The following is a 20,356-nucleotide window of genomic DNA, read 5'->3' as shown; positions in this document are numbered from 1 at the left end:
CCGGATCTCCGCCTGCAGGACCGTATTATGGTCAGTTCTCTGAACCTGTTGTATGGTCCCTACGTTACACTTTTTCTCCATAGCAGTCCACCGAACTACTGAGGCGTAAGTAAGTATTGGTGTTATCACGTTCCTGTAGAACCAGTGGACTATCCTCGGATTCAGGCCCCATTTCGAGCCTACGGTCCGTCTAAATAGTGCCCAACATCGGTGAGCCTTCTCAGTACGTTCTAGAATGTGACACTTCCACTCGTTTTGTTGAGGAAACGTGGTGCGTCAAATTGGCCCAGCTTCGTCTTCCTCGTGAACAGGCATATTTCAGTTTCTCTGGGTTAACATTGAGACCCCTGGGTCTAGCCCAGTCATATGCCATATGCAAGACCTTTTTGGCCCTTCTGCATAGCTGGTTCAGAGTATTATAACATCGTCTGCATAGCAGACGGGTTCAAATCCCTCCTTAGTCAGCATCCGTAATAGGTTATTTATAGCGGTCACCCAAAGGAGTGGCGATTAAATGTTCCCCTGTGGTGTGCCCTGTGCCACGTTCTCCCTTATACTTATGTCATGGGATCCGCAATTATTCCACCTGTTCCTTAGCATATGGTTTATCCAGTCTCTAAACGCCCCCTCGATGTCAATGCGAATCGTCAATGAGTACGTCTTGACTGTGAGGACGTCGACGAAGAAGAGGAAATCCACTTTGTGTGCGTCCCCCACTGGCAGTCGAAAGGAGTTATACTTTAGGTTCTCATTTCTTTGAGAACTTGCCTGATTTACTGGATGTGAACATTCGAAACTTGTTGGGTTTTTTAGGCGGTAAGGATGATTTAAAGGTAGGAACTAGAAGACATCTTCCTTCTCCTGTTCCTGTGGTATCACAATGGACGAAAACGTCAAAGTGAGTCTGTTGGCAGACTGCCACTTAAACCTACCTAGCCTAATTCCTGCATAACTGGTATTCGGTCCGTCTCCAGCCTCCACTTGTTGTGGTTGCCCCACTTATATCAAGGCAACTTGTTCCATTTTACGTTGCACTTATTCTACATTGTATTCCACCATAACATTGATTCATGTGTCAGAATCGGCCTACAACTAATTTCCCATGTACATTCCATTAAGGAACAGGGTATACTTCTCTCATTTCAATGAGTGCAGTCCGACTAAAGTTTAAGCTCTATGATAAGAGGCCTCTTTCTTATGCCGAGTCCGAATGGCGTGCCGCATGGCGATACCACTTGGAAGAAAGTTTTAACATGGCAGTGTACCTTACAAATGTAGCCCGCATTAGTGAGGGGACAACCACCGCTGAAAATTTTTCTGATGTTCATGCTGGAGTTCGAACCCAGGCGTTCGGCGTCATAGGCGGACATGCAAACTTCTGCTCCACGTTGGACTCCGGGCCCAAAATCGGCCTGATGGGCCCAAAATGAGGTTCAGACCCCCTTTTTGCGCCTATGGCTCTTTTGCATAGTGACCGAAGCCTTAGCGTTACGCTACTTAATGTGATACTTTGAGCTCAAATTCCTGGGCAAGATCGCAGCAGACTGTTCACAGTAGTCACTTACAGGAGCATTGGTAGAATTCTGCCTTGCGATGTGCGTTGTGCGCTGTGATACCCTTGCCCTCACCTCTATAACATGAGACTCACATCTTTTGCATACATTCCTTAGCATGGGGCCATGCCAGTCTCTTGAAGTCGGTTCTCTGTTACTGGTCTAAGTGTTGGATAATGTTAAAACAATGTTAAAACACATTGCCAATGTGTACATTTTAGCATCGAAAGACTTTTCTATTCATTGCATCATCTTGAGCGGCGACAGTCTGCACGACTTCCCTTTTAATATAAACGTCCCGTATCCGTGTATGCTTGTCCAACTAGCCCGGTATCCTACATTTTACCATGGTGTCAACTTTACACTCCATAGCTTTTAGTAGAACGACGTAAGGATGATTTTTCTGTAAGGCGTCGCATTAATGTCTTAGCGGACTTGGATACCAGTACTTCCCTTGCTAGGACTTTGGCGCATATGTAAAGACATGCTGGTAATATGGTGGCCAGTACGGGTGCTATAATTGCCCGCCTCTTTTAGTAGCAATGCCGGAAATATTCCTGTAAATGGCGAAAAAATTTTAATTGCGTCTCTGGTTATCATGAATCTCTGTTCACAGGTTCGGTGTCTCTGTCCGTTGTCATGACCTGCGGAAGATGGGCACGCTGCTCCGCCCCACAAGTTTTGGTCTAATTTTGAATCGGGGGCAGCAATTATTGATAGAAGATAAGTTTTTTGGGAAAAAGCAGATTTGAACTTTCAAATCAGTATATAAATTCAAATTGTCTTTAATGACTCTACTTCTTTTTTTTAATTCTGAGTGTAGGGATGCATGTTTTTGCAATTTCTTTCCGCTTAAGCATATTTTCACGAATTCCTTAATGGTTGAATGTGAAGATAGCGATGCGATGATTCCTCATCAGCTTTGGGGTTGGATAGTTGGCGTTGAAAATATTTCTGAGAAAAGTCTTCGTGAAATGAATTTCGCACATTTGTTTGGGTGGTGGGCTTGGACGTTTGAGTTGCTTGCCCCCTTTTTGTTTTATTCCTGTACATCCATCTATAAATACCATTGACACCCTTCAAGAGCAACAATCAACACTTGTGGAATTGAATATGTCCTGGATCCTCCTGGGGAGGGGAAAGTTGGATGGGATGCTTTGGCTGGCGTTGAATGAAAGAAAGCGCAAAAGTAAATTGGAATTGGATTGGAAAGTACAAGACCACAAATATTTCACTTATTTGTGGCTGAAGCACTGCCGATGCTGCTGCGAATATTGCTGCTAGTGTCACAACGATGAGATGATGATGATGATGACGGCGATTTCCAACTCTATTAAGTTAAGGGGGGTTATGCATAGCGCATACTTTCATAGATAACATCCTAGAAAAACCCACACACATACACGAAGACACAATACGACCATGACGTTTAGATGAACTACGCAAGGATACCAAGTTTTCCTCTTAAGCAATTCCCAGAACTGTGATCAGTTGGATTTCGACCTCCTTACTTAACGGGTATCGGCTTCAAATAAAGAAAATAAATTGCCATAGGCATTGGATTTGGAACAAAATATTTGGAAATAATTATACCATTAGAAAGTGAAGTGTAAGAATTAAAAAACCAAATACAAAAAGGCAAACATTTTTAAAAAGTCAAAAATTAAATATGGGAAATGAAAAAAAAAGATCCTAAAAATTTATAAAACAAAAAATAATATGAAAATTTTAAAAAAGGCTTTTAAATAATAAATGTGCTTTTTCTTACAGAGTGTTATTATAATTCGATAATATCTAAAGGACTGAATCAAAATAAAATATGCTGATTTGACAAAAAATTTTTTTAATTTTTAAAATTCATAATTCCAAAGTCGCTAAATTATTTTTTATACCCACCACCGAAGGATGGTGGTTGTGTTGCAAACGGAATGACAAAATGAATATGTCATTCCGTTTGCAACACATCGAAATATCCATTTCCGACCCTATAAAGTATATATATTCTTGATCAGCGTAAAAATCTAAGACGATGTAGCCATGTCCGTCCGTCTGTTGAAATCACGCTACAGTCTTTAAAAATAGAGATATTGAGCTGAAACGTTGCACAGATTCTTTTTTTGTCCATAAGCAGGTTAAGTTCGTAGATGGACTAAATCGGACTATATCTTGTTATAGCCCCCATATAGGCCGATCCACCGATTTAAGGTCTTGGGCCCATAAAAGGCGCATTTATTGTCCGATTTAGCCAAAATTTGGGACAGTGAGTTGTGTTAGACCCTCCGACAATGAGGCTCAGATCGGTCCAGATTTGGATATAGCTGCCATATAGACCGATCCTCAGATTTAGGGTTTTAGGACCATAAAAGCCACATTTATTATCCGATTTCGCTGAAATTTGGGACAGTGAGTTGTCTTAGGCCCTTCGACTTCCTTCGTTAAATTGGCCCAGATCGATTCAGGTTTGGATATAGCTGCCATATAGACCGATCCTCCGGTTAAGGGTCTTAGGCCCACAAAAGCCACATTTATTATCCGATTTTGATGAAATTCGGGACAGTGAATTGTCTAAGACCCATCAACATCCTTCGTTAATTTGGCAAATCGGTCCAGATTTGGATATAGCTGCCATATAGATCGATCCTCCGATTTATGGTGTAAGGCCCATAAAAGCCACATTCATTATCCGATTTTGCTGAAAGTTGTGTTAGGCCCTTTGACATATTTCTTTAATTTGGTCCAGATCGGTTCAGATTTAGATATAGCTGCGATATAGACCAATTTCTTGATTTATGGTTTTGGGCCCATAAAATGTTCATTTATTGTCTGATGTCGCCGAAATTTGGAACAGTGAGTTAAGTTAAGCCCTTTGACATACTTGTGCAATATCGTACAGATCGGTCCAGATTTGGATATAGCTGACATATAGACCGATATCTAGGTTTTAGGTTTTGGGGCGATAAAAGACGCATTTATTGTCCGATGTCGCTGAAATTTGACACAGTGAGTTTGGTTGGGCTCTTCGACGTCCTTCTTAAATTTTGCCCAAATCGGTCCAGATTTGGATATAGCTGCCATGTAGATATCTGCCGATATCTCGATTTAAAGTCTTGGCCCCATAAAAGGCGCATTTATAATCCGATTTCACTGAAATTTGACACAGTGACTTATGTTCGGGTTTTCGACATCGTGTCGTATATAGTTCAGATCGGTATGAGGTATATGAGTATAAGGTATGAAATTTTCACCGAATTTTGATGAAAGGTGGTTTACATATATACCCGAGGTGGTGGGTATCCAAAGTTCGGCCCGGCCGAACTTAAGGCCTTTTTACTTGTTTAATCTTAATTTTGTTTTAAATCAAACTTATATATAATGGGTATAAAATATTAATTATTAGCAGTTAAATAATCCACAAGTTTAGTGACATATAACATAGGGGGAGGGATGCCAACTTAGTGCTTTTCCCACTCGATTTGGTGCTTTTTAGATCACTAAATACGCGAAAAAGTATCACCAAGGTTTTTGCATTTCCAGTTGATGCCTTTACTTACTTTTTGAAAATGTTAGTTTTTTGCTGTCACGGGGAGCATTTTACTAGCCCTATTTCATTTAACATAAAATTTCCCACATTATAGAGAGAAACTTCTCTCATATCTATGAGTAAAGTCTAATTAAAGTTATAGGCCACTGACCAGGGACCACTTTTTGCCGAGTATGAATGGCGTGCTGCTTAACCACACCTCTTCGTAGAAAAGTTTTAAATGACTGATAACGCCACTAATATCGGCAGCATTAACGAGAGGAAAACCACCACTGAACATTTTTTCTGATATTCTACCCGGGATTTGAACTTGGGCGTTCTGATGAGTTAATCAAATCAACACCTGAACTATCAAAGGGAAAACATTCGATGGCGACGCCCCATCAATTTGCGTCAATTCGAATATCCGTTGTGATTTTTTAGTTGTTTAATGTATTTCAGGAAAAATCCCAATGCAATGCCGCTTTTAAAAAGTTTTTCGTTAAATTATACACCTATTTGTAAAATTTTCCAAAAATCTAAGCTTTTTATACTCTTACTTATATATGACTCTTAAATTTGTACGGATTTTGGTGGAAATTCTACATAGAGAAAGATTTTCATGAAATTTTTCCAAAAACAAATGTCCAATGCAATATTACGAGACAAAATTGCAATGAAATTTTTTCTAAAGCTTAAAATTGAAATGACATTTTTTTCTAAAGCGCAAAACGTTTTTTCTAAAGTATAAAATTTTAATGAATTTTTTGGCAAAACAAAATTGTAAAGACAATTTTTCCAAATACAATCTTTCGATGATTTTTTTTTTTTAACTGAACACGGAGGTCACTGTGGCTCTGTATTTTGGAATAAACACGGAGGCCACTGTGGCCTATGACGAAGAACGCCTGGGTTCAAATCCTGGCTACAACATCAACAATATTTTCATCGGTAGTTTTCCCCTTACTAATGCTGGCTACATTTGTAGGGTATCCTGCCATGTTAAAACTTCTCTACTTAGTGGTGTCGCTATGCGTCACGCCGTTCGGACTCGGCATAAAAGCAGCGTTGCTACTACAAAAAACAATATTTTTCAATAAATCTACCAGTCGAAACCGCATAACTGTAATAGGATTTAGCAAAAAATACCGCTTAAGTGAAACTTGACGGAAAGTACCACTTATTTTTTGTGTTATTCTATGTTATTAAATTCGCTTAAGTGAAAATCGCTTAACTGAAAATGTTGTACAACACAAAAATCCCTTTTTTATATGAAACTGAAATCGGATAAGTAAAAAGTCATTTCTATGGGCGACTTTTTTTATTAAAATTCCAAACTTTTTTTAATATAACGCTGGTGGTTAGTTGTCTCTGATTTTAAAGAGATTTATTTAGCTTTGCTTCATTTGAACTCAAGTTATTTCATACATAATTAGCACGTTGACAAAATAGTTTCCTTGCACTTATCCTAATATCGCTTAATTGGAAACTAATTTCACTTATCCGAACTACGCTTAACTGAAATATGCGGATAAGTTAAACCAAATTCATGAATTTTTACCGTTTCAATTATCCGGTTTCGACTGTATTCCATAAATTAATTATTCTGAATCGATTAAAACCGGGTTTTCGTCCGATTCGTTGATGTGGAGCGATTTTACAAAACTTTCTATTTTACCTGCGTTAACAAACGATGCTCCAGATCGGACCATATTTAGATATAGATGCCATATAGACCGATCTACCGATTTATGGTCATGATCCCATAAAAGACGCATTTCTTGCACAATTTCGATGAGATTTGGAATTATATACCAGATAATACCAGATCTGGCGATTAAACTTCTCCTACTGTTATATTTATGCTTTTAAACAAAAAATGTACGCCTAAAATTGGAAAATTTTTTATTAATATGTAGCAAATGGATTTATTCAAAAGTTTAAAATTTTTAATTTAATATCAGCAGACTAATTTTTTGCAATTATATCTTCCTATATATAACAAGTAAAAGCGTGCTAAGTTCGGCCGGACCAAATCTTACATACCCTCCACCATGGATCGCATTTATCGAGTTCTTTTCTCGGCATCTCTTCTTAGGCAAAAAAAGGATAAAAGAAACGATTTGCTCTGTAATTAGGGCGATATCAAGTTATGGTCCGATTCGGACCATATATAAATTATATGATGGAGCCCTGTGTAAAATTTCAGCTAATTCGAATAAGAATTGCGCCCTTTGGGGGTTCAAGAAGTAAAATGGAGAGATTGCTTTATATGGGAGCTGTATCAGGCTATAGACCGATATAACAAATACGTATGTTGATGGTCATGAGATGATCCGTCGTACAAAATTTCATACAAATCGGATTATAATTGTGACCTCTAGAGGCTTAAGAAGCCAAGATCCCAGATCGATTTATATGGCAGCTATATCAGGTTATGGACTAATTTGAACCATATTTGGCACAGTTGTTGGAAGTCATGACAAAACACATCATGCAAAATTTCATGACAGCTATATCAGGTGATGGACCGATTTGAACCATACAGAGCACAGTTGTTGGAAATCATAACAAAACATTTCACGCAAGATTTCAAGCAAATCGGATAAAAATTGCGCCCTCTAGTGGTTCAAGAAGTCAAGATCCAAGTTCGGTTTATATGGCAGCTATATCAAAACATGGACCGTTATGGCCCATTTACAATCCCAACCGACCTACACTAATAAGAAGTATTTGTGCAAAATTTCAAACGGCTAGCTTTACTGCTTCGAAAGTAAGCGGGCTTTCAACAGACAGACGGACGGACAGACGGCTAGATCAACATAAAATGTCATGACGATCGAGAATATATATACTTTATGGGGTCTCAGACGAATATTTCGAGTAGTTACAAACAGAATGACGAAATTAGTATACCCCCATCCTATGGTGGAGGGTATAAAAATCAATTTGTGTTTGTTCATTTGTTAGTTCCGTATAGACTCAAAAATGGCTGAACCGATTACCTTGAAACTTTCACAGATTTTGTAGGTCTGGAAGAAAATATAATTTTTTGATACCGGGAGGAGGCGGACCCTCCCGTTTACCCCAAAAGTACTACGCAAAAATAAAAGTAGACCGATCGGGACAATATGGGATTCAAATAAAAGGTATTAAGGAATAGAGTACGAATTTCATAATAAAAATTGGGTCCACTTAGCTGGGGGGCCGCCCCAGCCCCAAAACACCCTAAAATAGATTTATTTGACGATATGGGACTCAAATGAAGGGTATTTGGTAGTAGATTACGAATATCGTCAAGAAGGAGAAATAGGCTTTATAATTTATCAATATCGGAAGGGGGTGGACCCTCCACCGTTACCCCAAAAACACCACCCAAATTCAAAAGTGGACCGATAAGGACAATGTGGGTATCAAATGAAAAGTATGCGGGCTTAGATAACGAATCTGGCATACAAATTCATGTCGAAGTATTGGTGGTCACCCCAGTCCCCCAAAAACGCCCAAAATGGGTACATTAACCAATCACGGCTATATGGAACTCGGTTTGTTTGTTTGTTCCGTATAGACTCAAAAACGGCAGAATCGATTTTTTCGAAATTTTCCCATACATTGTATGTGTAATTTTTCGATATCGGGAGGGGGCGGACCCTCTTCCTTATGCAAAAAAACACCACCCAAAATCAAAAGTGAAACGATCGAGACAATATGGGTATCTAATGAAAGGTATTGGAGAGTAGGATACGAATATGGTATTAAAATTGAGTCTAAGTACCCAACGGGTCGTCCCAACCCCAAAACTCCCCCAAACAGACATATTGGACATTCATGTCAATATGGGGCTCAAGTAAGAGGTATTCGGTGGGGGTCACTCCACTGCCCAAAAACTTCTCAAATGGACATAAGACCCATTATGACAATATGGGACTCTTCTGAACCGATTTTCTTAAAATTTTCAAAGATTGTGTATGTTTGTCTGGGACGAAAACACAGGCAATATAATTTTTAGATATCGGATTAGTGCAAAGAGATGTGATTTGGGCCAATTATAATCCCAACGGTCCTACATGAGAAAGAAGTATTTTGAACGGATGATAGCAAATAAACGGACGAACATTGTAAAATTTCCCAGCGATATACAATGAGTGGTCTTAGCTCAATGCTTCGAAGTTTTATAAACTGAAGATTGTATTGGATTTTTAATGTATGCTTCTCATATATTGCCTACCATGATATTTTCTTGTCTTTTACAATTCAATACCCAGGGATATAGGAGGTGCAACCTTAAAAACATGGATAACAATGAGTTTCGCAAGAGAGGCACAGAAATGGTCGAATATATTTGCCAATATTTGGAGACTTTAAACGATAGGCGTGTAACGCCAAGTGTAGAACCTGGATATCTAAGGCATTTGCTGCCAGGTAAAAACTCCAAATATGACATTTAACAAATCTCTTGATAATTTTTTTATGGTCATTTACAGCTGAGGCTCCCCACGAACCTGAAGATTGGGATAAAATCATGAACGATGTAGAGGAAAAAATAATGCCTGGTGTTACACATTGGCAACATCCCAGATTTCATGCTTATTTTCCAGCAGGCAATTCGTTTCCTTCAATCTTAGGAGACATGTTGGGTGATGGCATCGGCTGTATTGGCTTTTCGTGGGCAGCTAGTCCAGCATGCACAGAATTGGAAACAATTGTCTTGGATTGGTTGGGCAAGGCCATAGGTTTACCCGATCACTTTTTGGCCCTGAAAGAGGGCAGCACGGGTGGGGGTGTTATACAGGTAAGTCACAAAAAGCAGTAAAACAAATGTAGATTTTTATATAAACTTGCAGAAACTCAAAACACTGTGTATACAATATTTATTTCTATTTCTGTTGAAAATTTGTTATACTTTCGAATAACAAATGCTATAAGTATGTGGTTGGAAAAACTTTATCAATGCCTATCACTTTTTCATAGACTTCAGCTTCCGAGTGTATACTGGTCTCCTTATTGGCCGCCCGAGCTCAGGCCATTAAACGCTTAAAGTCTCAACATCCTTTTGTCGAAGAATGTTTGCTGTTGTCCAAGCTAATGGCCTATTGCTCCAAAGAGGCCCATAGTTGTGTGGAAAAAGCTGCTATGATCTCATTTGTCAAGTTGAGAATTCTAGAACCGGATGAGAATGCAAGTTTGCGTGGTGCGACTTTAAGACAGGTAGGTAATGTCAATTGCAGTCATGTAAACTTCCTATTGAACTAATGGAATACATATTTTTTAAATGTTTTTTCTCTGATGGTTCTCTTTTAGGCCATGGAGGAAGATGAATTGCAAGGCTTTGTTCCGTTTTTCGTTTCCACCACTCTGGGCACAACTGGCTCATGTGCATTTGACAATTTATATGAAATTGGTAAGGAGTTGAAACATTTTCCTGGAGTCTGGTTACATGTAGATGCTGCATATGCTGGTAACTCATTCATATGTCCCGAGTTGAAGCCATTGCTTAAGGTAAGTATTAAAAAAAGTGTGTCATATGTGTAACTAACTGAACTGGAATTCATTTGTTATATAAGGAACAAAGTTTTCTGTGCATTTTTATATTATCCTTTTTAAGAGCTTTTAGTGAAATACTAAATGGTAATCTTATTGTATTCCTTAAGCCGTGTGTAGTACACATCCCAGTAAACCTCCGCCTTTTTACTTCATGCTTTGTTGTAAAGTCTGCGGACCTCATTCCCAATATTGCGAGTCTCCCCGGTCATCCGGGGTGTTTCTTGGGCTGACTTTCTCTCTAGAAGAGGACAACTGTCTTTGAAAGCCCGCACCATGGCAGTCATAATCCTGTTGATATGGTCTTCAATATTTTCTATGCTTGGACAATCTAAATTATCTTGCTCAATCTTTTTCTGTAGTAATACGGGTGAAAAACAATAAGGCAGCAGGTGCCGATGTGTTGCCGGCTGAACTGTGTTAGACCGGAGACGACATGCCGATAAGGCATATTCATCAGCTCGTCTATGCAATTCGGCTGGGAAAACACATACCCGATGGTTGGAAACTAGCACACTATGTCCCGTATACAAGAAAGAGGACAACTATAGATTAATAAGTTTCCTCCACATCGCATACAAGATTCTATGATACACAGTACGCTGTGTGAATGGTTAAAGTCTAAAGTAATCGAAACAATTAGCCATATCAGTGCGGCCTTAGACCTGGTAAATCCACCATAGACCAAATCCTTATTTATAAATTAACACCTACCATCTTTTAGTTGACTACAAAGCAGTCTTCACAGCCCCATACGTTCAAAGGTATTTGAAACCATATCTAAGTTTGATATCCCTGCAAAGTTGATAAAAAGAGCTAAAGAGGAAGTTTCCACCTTTCGACAGACGAAGATGACACTATACAAGACACTGATATTACCCGTGTGGTTATATGGTTTTGAGGCATGGGTACTTGTGAAAGCAAATGAGGCAGTGCTTGGAGTATTTTAGAGAAAGATTCACGCGTCAAAATACACGCATCAAAATACAACGGCTGCGTTGGCTAGATCATGTTGTCAGAATGGATGAAAAAGCTTCAGCAAAGAAGTCTTTTGAAGGCAAACACGGTGGTACACACAAACCGGGAAGACCAAAAGCTCGATGCAAAGATCAAGTGATGGGAGATACCTCGAAACTTGGTGTCAGAGATTTTAGAATGAGCGCAGAAGATCGAGGGGCTTGGATCGCTATTCTATGTTCGGCTAGTGGGACGAATGTTCTGTCATAGCCAATTGAAGTAAAGTAAGTAAGGTTTGGTATTTGGTAATAGAAAATAGTTAGATCATCATTACAGACGTGGGGGCCAAAAACTACACGTATAGGAATCAATTGAAGGTATATGGAGATCAGTATTAATGCGAGAGCCGTTGTCTCTGGCTATGCCCCTCCTCTAAATTCCCCCAAATAAGTAGACACACTTTTCATGACAATCTGACCCTAATTCACCCTAATTCAAATATAGTACTGAGCTATAGGAATGGAGTATATCTTACATCCAAAACCGGTAAGGTGAATTGACACCAAATAGTATTAAAAATCTTTGACATTGACGCGAACAAAATAATACCAGGCGGTACTGGCAAAGTAACGTCATTTTTCTATCAGTGCAGCCGATTGATCCTGAAATATTGATATAATATGTATATATGCCCCACTTTTCATTTTATCCCCATGTCATGGTCGATAAATATGTTCCATTTGGGTAGAATTTTGGGGGTTTGGCTGTCTCTGCTATTCTGTATAAAACCACTTAGCGTCAATGTGATATCATTATTTCACTAATTACACCTCATTTGCAGGGCATTGAATACGCCGACTCTTTCAATACGAATCCCAACAAATGGTTGCTAACCAATTTCGATTGTTCAACATTGTGGGTGCGAGACAGAATTCGGTTGACTTCGGCCCTGGTGGTAGATCCGTTGTATCTCAAGCATGGATATTCAGATGCTGCCATTGACTATCGCCACTGGGGAGTCCCACTAAGTAGGCGATTTCGTTCGCTGAAATTATGGTATGTATGTAGACTATTATCATTAACACAACCCCTCCAACTCCTACACCTTCACTCCATAGGGAAAGATTAACTCTTTTCCTTTACTGTTTATTAGATTTATTAAAATTCCTTGATTCCAGCTAATGATTTTGTTTACAAAAAAATGCATGATACCCTAGTATAAGCAGCAACTAGTTTAAAGGGGTTGGTTGGGTAGAGGGTGGAAGTGTTATGCCGGATTTTCAAACTTTTTGATTTGTTTAAAATTCGAACCGCAAACACATTTTTGCTGTTGTTTGAAATTATAATCAGCCATAGAAAGCCCAAATTGTTTACTTTTTTTTATAACTGTTTGATGAAGGCCAGTAATAATTCTATTTTTATATTCTTCTCTATGACGGATTTTCTTTGGCTGTTTTTTTTTTTTTAATTTATAGGTTTGTGTTACGCTCATATGGAATTTCCGGATTACAAAAATACATCAGACATCATATCGATTTGGCCAAACGTTTCGAACAACATGTTCTCAAAGATAAACGTTTCGAAGTGTGCAATCAGGTTAAGGTGAGTGGAAAATATATAAATTTTTTCTTAAAAAACTCGAAGAATGTCCTATACATGATTTAAATATTTGCGGGCAATAAAATTCTGTGGTTCAAAATCTCATTACAGTTACACTGTACAAAAGTCCAACCGGTGGTTAGAAATTCAAAGTTAGGTTAATGGTTTTAAGTCAGCAGAGCAAAACCCCAAAAGGGTTTAGAGTTCTACGATTATTTTAGGGCCCTTTTTATATAACCTTGACAAAAGACGAAGGATTCGCATATTTTGCTATATTTATAAGAGAATTTTTGCTTGTACCCCAATAGTAATCCAAAACACAAATCAAATATTAAAACTTGCGGTCAAACCCATGGGAGAACGCCCCACCAAAACAACTGGTCATGTGACAAGGCGAGTTATTGGCGCCTTTAAATAGCCAATGACCACCCTGTTCTCGCGCCGATCGGTCCTTTGGACCGGAACGAACTTGCTCACCTGCAGGAGCTTGACGAGGATCGCCACCTCTACATGAAAACGTGGTTACAACAACAACAACAACCTGGTCATATGGACCGATAAGTACAATATGGGGCTTAAATGAAAGGTACTTTGAAGTTAAATACCAATCTGATATAAAATTTAGGGGACAAGTGTCAGGGATCTGGCTATTATATTCGATTATCTTAAAAATTCTTGACTCAAATTTTTTTCCACGTCAGCTTGCCCTTGGGGAGATTTCTGGGAAACGGAATTAAAGGAGAAGTTTAAGTGTTTTGTTTCTCTACATTGTCCATACATTTACCAGGTTTAGAGACTAGAATCTTCCGTAGCCAAAGGAGAAGTTTAAGTGTTTTGTTTCTCTACATTGCCCATACATTTACCAGGTATATAGACTAGAATCTTCCGCAGCCCAGAGACGTGCCTTCTACGGAGCTGCAGAAGTTCATAATTTAAACTCATCATTGTATTTCCTAAACTCAGACTTGACGATGTTCCAGTCCTATCTTCCTAAGATTGACTAGTTTGTTTGCCTCTTAGATTGGTCCAAGGACATGCATAAAGGATCTTTCATCCTTTATGAGTTGGAAGAACTAATGATCGTTGCGATCCAGAAAACGAAGCTGACTTACAACTGTAGCTTTCACAGTTTTTAAGGCTACAAAGAGCAGGAGAGGTTGTCATTCTAATACACCATTCCGTGAAGTATAGACCTATCACTCCTGCTTTTGTATCACGTTAATCCCAATACGGAATGTAAGTGGGTTAGGTTGGGGCGATTTGAACATAATTGATTTAAGGGGCCCTTCGCTTTTCTGATTTTTGGGATTGTACTTAGCAGAAAAGTCTACTAGACCATACGGTGAAAATTGAGCCTCTTGATTTTGATTTTCATTTTCTTCTCAGACTTTTATTACGTTTTTTGGATTGAGACTACCAATGGGGTTAGCAGACAAGTCAGCTACTATCGGGATTGAGCTGTGCTGTGCAACGCGTACCGTGGTTGTTATACCCCAGATTATAAGCCTGACATCGGACGCATGAAAGATAGCTGAACGTTTTGCACGGTAAATACGGATGTTCATTATAGAACTATGGGTGATTTCAGTGATCAAATAAATGTTGTATCATAGCAATCCGTCATTTTATTGAGATCGACTGTCACTTCGGGTCGGAGTTTGAGTATTTAGCTGGAGTTGGAACAAGCTTACTCAATTCTTAACCGGATTCGGACTTCCGCGTAATACTCCCACTCCCACTTCAAAACTTCCACTCCCCAACCACCTCTACAATCTCCTCCGTTGACTAATGATTCGATTTGATAACCTCTGAAAGCCGGAAGTATATCCATATCCATTAGAGGAAAGACGATTGGTATGGCTTTGGGAAGTACAGTAATAATCGCATTGTTGATAGGACCTCAGTCACTTATGGCGACGTCATTGATTCGCAGAGAAACCTCAACCGTCAACCGTCGGTTGGTAGGGCGGGAAGGAGTGCCATTCCTCACATATGTGATCTCCGAGCAGAGTAGGGTAGGTAAAGTTTGAGTAGCAGTCCGCCATCAGACTCACTTACACGTTTCGTCAAATGTGATATCACAGGAACAGAAGAAGAAATATGCCTCCTAGTTCCTACCGTTGAACAATCCAGATAACTTAAAACAGCCCAACAACTTTCGAACGTTTATATCCCCCAAATCAGACAAGTTCTCAGAGAAATGAGAACCTAACAAGTAAAAGCGTCCTAAATTCGGCCGGGCCGAATCTTGGGAACCCTCCACCATGGATTCTGCTAAAAATTTATACAAAGTAAATTTTGTTGTAGGGCATAACTTTATTCTACATATCAAACTTATGTTAAACTAGCAAAAATTAAAACTTCTAGGAACCGAACAAGGATGATCGAGAGACCGGTTTATGTGGGAGCTATACGGGTTATAGACTGATTTTGGCCGTAATTGCGTCTTGTACCGGCTCAAGAAGTCAAATTGGGAGATCGGTTTGTATGAGAGCTATATCAGGTTATAGACCAATTTGGGCCGCACTTGGCACAGTTGTTGGAAGTCACAATAAAACACCACAAGCAAAATTTTGGCCAAAACGAAAAAAATTGCGGCTTGTAAGGGCTCAAGAAGTCAAATCGGGAGATCGGTTTATATGGGAGCTATATCAGGTTAAAGACCGATTTGGACCGTACTTGTTGAAAGTCATAACAGAACACCACATGCCAAATTTCAGCCAAGTTGTACAAAAATTGCGGTTTCCAGGGGCTCAAGAAGTCAAATTGGGAGAACGGTTATATGGGAGCTATATCAGGTTATAGACCGATTCGCACCGTACTTTGCATAGTTGTTGAAATTCATAACGGAACACCGCATGAAAATTTAAGCCAAATCGGACGAAAATTGCGGCTTCCAGGGGCTCAAGAAGTCAAATCGAGAGATCGGAGCTACATCTAAATCTGAACCGATATGGCCCATTTGCAATCCCCAACGACCTACATCGATATTAAGTACCTGTGAAAAATTTCAACCGGCTAACTTTACGCGTTCGACCTCTATTGTGATTTTGACAGACGAATGGGCGGACGGACATGGCTAGATCGAGTCAGAACCTTGAGACATATATTTCGAAGTGTTAGAAACGGAATGACTAGATTAGTATACCTCCATTCTGTAGTGGTGGTTATAAAAAGGAACTCATTTTGACTGCCAGTGCGGGACACACACACAGTAGATGTTCTACAGTCTCAACACAGAAGTCTTTGCTTTCAAACTTCGGTCGGTCAGCATGTTTTCCGATTAGACAATGACCTGGCCTGAAGGACACAATGGTTGAGACGTTCGTTATATCTAGCGAAAGCAAAGCGCTGGACCTTTTCAAGTCTAGATAGTGTCACAAGGATAACAATCATCACATATTGTAGTTGATCAAGTTCCGAAAGTCATTTGCAGTTCCAAGTTGTCTAAGACGCTATGCTCTCCCTCTCAGATGAGAAGAAATTTTCACACGTCATTAGCGGAGCAGCCGCTCCCTCTATACCAGAAGGTCGAATATTCCAGGGGAGGCACAACTTCCCAGAGTAGATAGCGGAAGTCTAAAAGTAGCGTGATGGGTTACGTCCCTGCACTTCTACTGAGCCTAGAACAAGGACAGTAAATATGGAAATGGATCGACAGGGTGATCGAAGAATATATGTGGAATTTATGGCTAAAGCACTTGAAGCCCTGTAACTTAAGTGCCGATATAGGCACTAGGTTCATTCATTGTAGACGTGCGTTACCAAAAAAAAACCAACTTGTTCAACCGTTAATTTTTGGAGCATCCCGAGAGCGATGGTTGGCTAGAAGAAGAGCCAACCATCGCAATTTACCGTGGAATGGAGTTACCGCGGTTTTTAAAGACCAGGCGCCGCCCATAGTTCCCAAATTTAAGTAGTTCTAGCTCAACTAGTTTCCGGTAGATGCACGAAAATCGTCACCTGTTCACCTGCCCAATCAATCCTACACAAAATACTACCAGATCACTACAGACTTACTTCACCCAAGGTGCAGAGTGTCTATATCAGAATATTTACCAGAACCCTATGACGGGCTTTCAACGTTGTTGCAGCAGTTTGTAGTGATCTATCTTTCGTCTGATTGATTCTGTTGAGTGTACGGGCTTTCAATGCCTATGGCGGGCTTTCTTTGCCTATTGCCGGCTTTCGTAAGGGAAAGGTCCAACCCATTGGTTTCGTATACAAGCTTACAGGTTGCAATAGTAAAGGGATATTTGAAAATTAGAGAATGACTGTTCTGCTGTCTGAATCGGACCCTTACCTGATTTGATGTTTTGGGTATTTGAAAGGCGCAAATTTCACAGAATTGATTGAATTTATGCAAATGATGTTCTGTTATGACTTTTAACATCTATAACAAGATATAGCTGTCATATAAATCGAACTTCCAATTTGACTTAATAAGCATTTGAAGGGCTCTATTTTAAGCCGATTTGACTAAAGATTTTGACAAATCTTCTTATATATAAAAATCAATGTGTGTTTGTTTGTCTGTTCCGTATAGACTCAAAAACGGTTTAACCGATTTTCATAAAATTTTCACAGATGGCGCAAATTTTTCAAAATTTGTTTGCCCTCTTATAGTAAAAATTTGGGATCCAAATTTCAGAAGGAGTTACTAGGGGGGCCGACCCACCCCCAAAACCCACCAAATATATGTATATATATATATATATATAAACCAATTACGGTAATATGGGACTCAAACGAAAGGCATTTAAGAGTAGAAAACATATCCGATATCCAATTGTGGGACCAAGTATTTGGTGGACCACCCCAGCCCCCAAAACTCCCCTATGTAAGACCAAGTGTTTGGGGGCCGCCCCCCACCAAAACACCCCCCAAACATGATAAATTTACCGACCATAGCAAAATGGGGCTCAAAAAAAGTCTTTGGGAGTAGATAAGGAATCTGATATCAACATCCGGGAAAAAGTGTCTAAGAGCCATCCCACCCACCCCCTGGCCATTGTAATATGGGGCTCAAATAAAAGCTATTTTACAGAAGAACACGAACCAAAGATATATATTCAGGGCCAAGTCACTCAGTGGCCGGCCCATCACCAAAAACACCCCCACCCCCAAACCGAACATATATGCTGACTATTACAAAAAGGTGCTCAAACGAAAGGTATGTGATTAGAAAACGAATTTGATATCCAATTTTGGGGCGAAGTGTTTGGCCCCCTCAAACCAATGATAATATGGGATTCAAATAAAAGATGTTTGAGAATAGAGCACAATGCCGATATTTCTTCAGGGCTACCTGAAGAACATCCCTAAATCGTACACATTTACCGACAATGGTTATATGGGTTTCAAATGAAAGGTACTGGGAATAGAGCACGAAATTGATACCCACTTTTGGGACCAAGTTACTGGTAGTCCACCCCCTCCGCTAAACACCCCTACCCATGACAGTTTGGGGCTCAAAGAGAGTAAAGCTCGCTGTTGATAGTTTTTAAGACCTGGGGGTGGGTCATATTTGCTGACTTTTGCAATAAGGTGCTTAAATGAAAGGTTTTTAGGATTACAAAACGATAACGAATTTTGCTGATAATTTTTCAGGGCTGTGTCCTATCCCTGTATCCTATCCCCCAAAACACCTAACACCTTTGAATCGGACATACATATTTACCGGCCATGATAATATGGGGCTCAAAGGAAAGGTATTTGGGAGTAGAGCACGAATCCGTTCGGGAAAAGTGTTTATAGGCCGACCCAGCTCCATAATACCCCCAATGGGACATATATGCTGACTATGCAGCATATATGGGGCTCAAATAAAAGGTATTTTAGAGTAGAACACGAATCTGATATATATTTTCAAGTCACTGGGTGGAATTGATACCCACTTTCGGGATCAGGAAATTGGGGGTCCACACTACTCTCTAAATCCAACAACCAACACTCTGGGGGCCTTCCCACTTCCAAAATCTCCATGAGAATATCGGGCTCAATTAAAGTCTTTTAAGGATGGAGAACATCTAACATCCAAACCTAAATCAACCAACTTAACCCTCCGAGCGAATTTATAAACCGATAAAGATCTTACTTTATTCAAACAAAAACATTTATATTGTTATACTGTTAGTCAAGTGACAAGTATACCATTTTCGTTACATGGTATCTCACCCAGATCTCTGAAATTGCCGAAAATAAATATTCAAAGGATTGTTTTGTTCCATATAAAGTAAGAGAAGGCGCAGCGGACCGGGCCGGGTTCTGCTAGTAATATCCATAAAGAAGCGGTATATAAAATACGTCCCTGCCGAACTTAACGCATTTTGTTTGTTTACTTATCTTGCATATTTCATATATGATTCATAGTTGACCTAACCGGAGAAAGAAATAAGCAATCTAAATAGTTTATGTAAAATTTCCAAATCTAAACTTATGTTTGACATAAATTATGAATCGTTTGAAATCATTATTATTAACAATTTTATGCAAAACATAAAGGGACGAATTGTACAGAAACTGCTAAAGATTCCATTGGGAAACCCCCAAAAAACAGAAGGCATGTAACCTGTTTGCCAAAACTGAACTTGTCACAATATCTCATAGGAATTATTAATTGCTGGTCAAAGGGAATTAAACCCAATGAAATGGGGCATAAACTTATCGCCCACCAATTGACAATCAGAGGCAAACATAAGCAAATTTGCCTGTGGCAATACCCACCACCACTCAAAACTTCAAAAAAATCCATCAAGAGAGTAAAACAAAGCAAACTTGTTTTTCAGATGGCCCAAGGTTGTTGGTTCGGCAGGGGGCCTTTTTTCTGGGGCTGGGATGTTTGATTTATTTTTTTAACGAAATATTTATGAAATTGTTAACACATATACATATATGGTTATTTTATACCCATAACTCCCTGACCATAAACACTGGGTTAATATTTTCGTATCACAACACTTGAATTGATTTTTTGTTTGTTTTTATATTCGTTGGTGGCAGAAGATATAAACAACACTTCAATCGCTTGATTTACAAAATACAAAACAACAATAGTAGTGGCAGTGGCAGCATTGACAGCGGCCACAGGTAAATTCATCAGGCGTTCGAAGCTGTCAAACCAAACACGAGTTTTATCTGTCCGTACAATGATGACCTACAGAGTAAACAATTTCATAGGTACTTG

The 20,356-nt window shown here is 39.4% G+C and overlaps 1 protein-coding gene across 1 annotated transcript in view; it reads left to right on the top strand.

The window, feature by feature from the left end:
- The first annotated feature begins 3,058 nt into the window (after positions 1 to 3,058).
- LOC106091739 (tyrosine decarboxylase) overlaps positions 3,059 to 20,356 on the top strand; it is a 28,859-nt gene continuing 11,561 nt past the window's right edge. Inside the window, exons 1-7 of the mRNA XM_013258378.2 lie at positions 3,059 to 3,162; positions 9,339 to 9,495; positions 9,558 to 9,865; positions 10,045 to 10,281; positions 10,375 to 10,572; positions 12,413 to 12,627; positions 13,047 to 13,173. Of these exons, the coding sequence (XP_013113832.1) occupies positions 9,366 to 9,495; positions 9,558 to 9,865; positions 10,045 to 10,281; positions 10,375 to 10,572; positions 12,413 to 12,627; positions 13,047 to 13,173 (1,215 nt within the window). The 5' untranslated portion in view covers positions 3,059 to 3,162; positions 9,339 to 9,365. The remainder of the gene's footprint in view (positions 3,163 to 9,338; positions 9,496 to 9,557; positions 9,866 to 10,044; positions 10,282 to 10,374; positions 10,573 to 12,412; positions 12,628 to 13,046; positions 13,174 to 20,356) is intronic.

Source organism: Stomoxys calcitrans, chromosome 5 (assembly GCF_963082655.1).
Source record: "Stomoxys calcitrans chromosome 5, idStoCalc2.1, whole genome shotgun sequence".
NCBI lineage: Eukaryota > Metazoa > Arthropoda > Insecta > Diptera > Muscidae > Stomoxys > Stomoxys calcitrans.
This window is presented reverse-complemented; position numbering and strand designations above follow the sequence as displayed.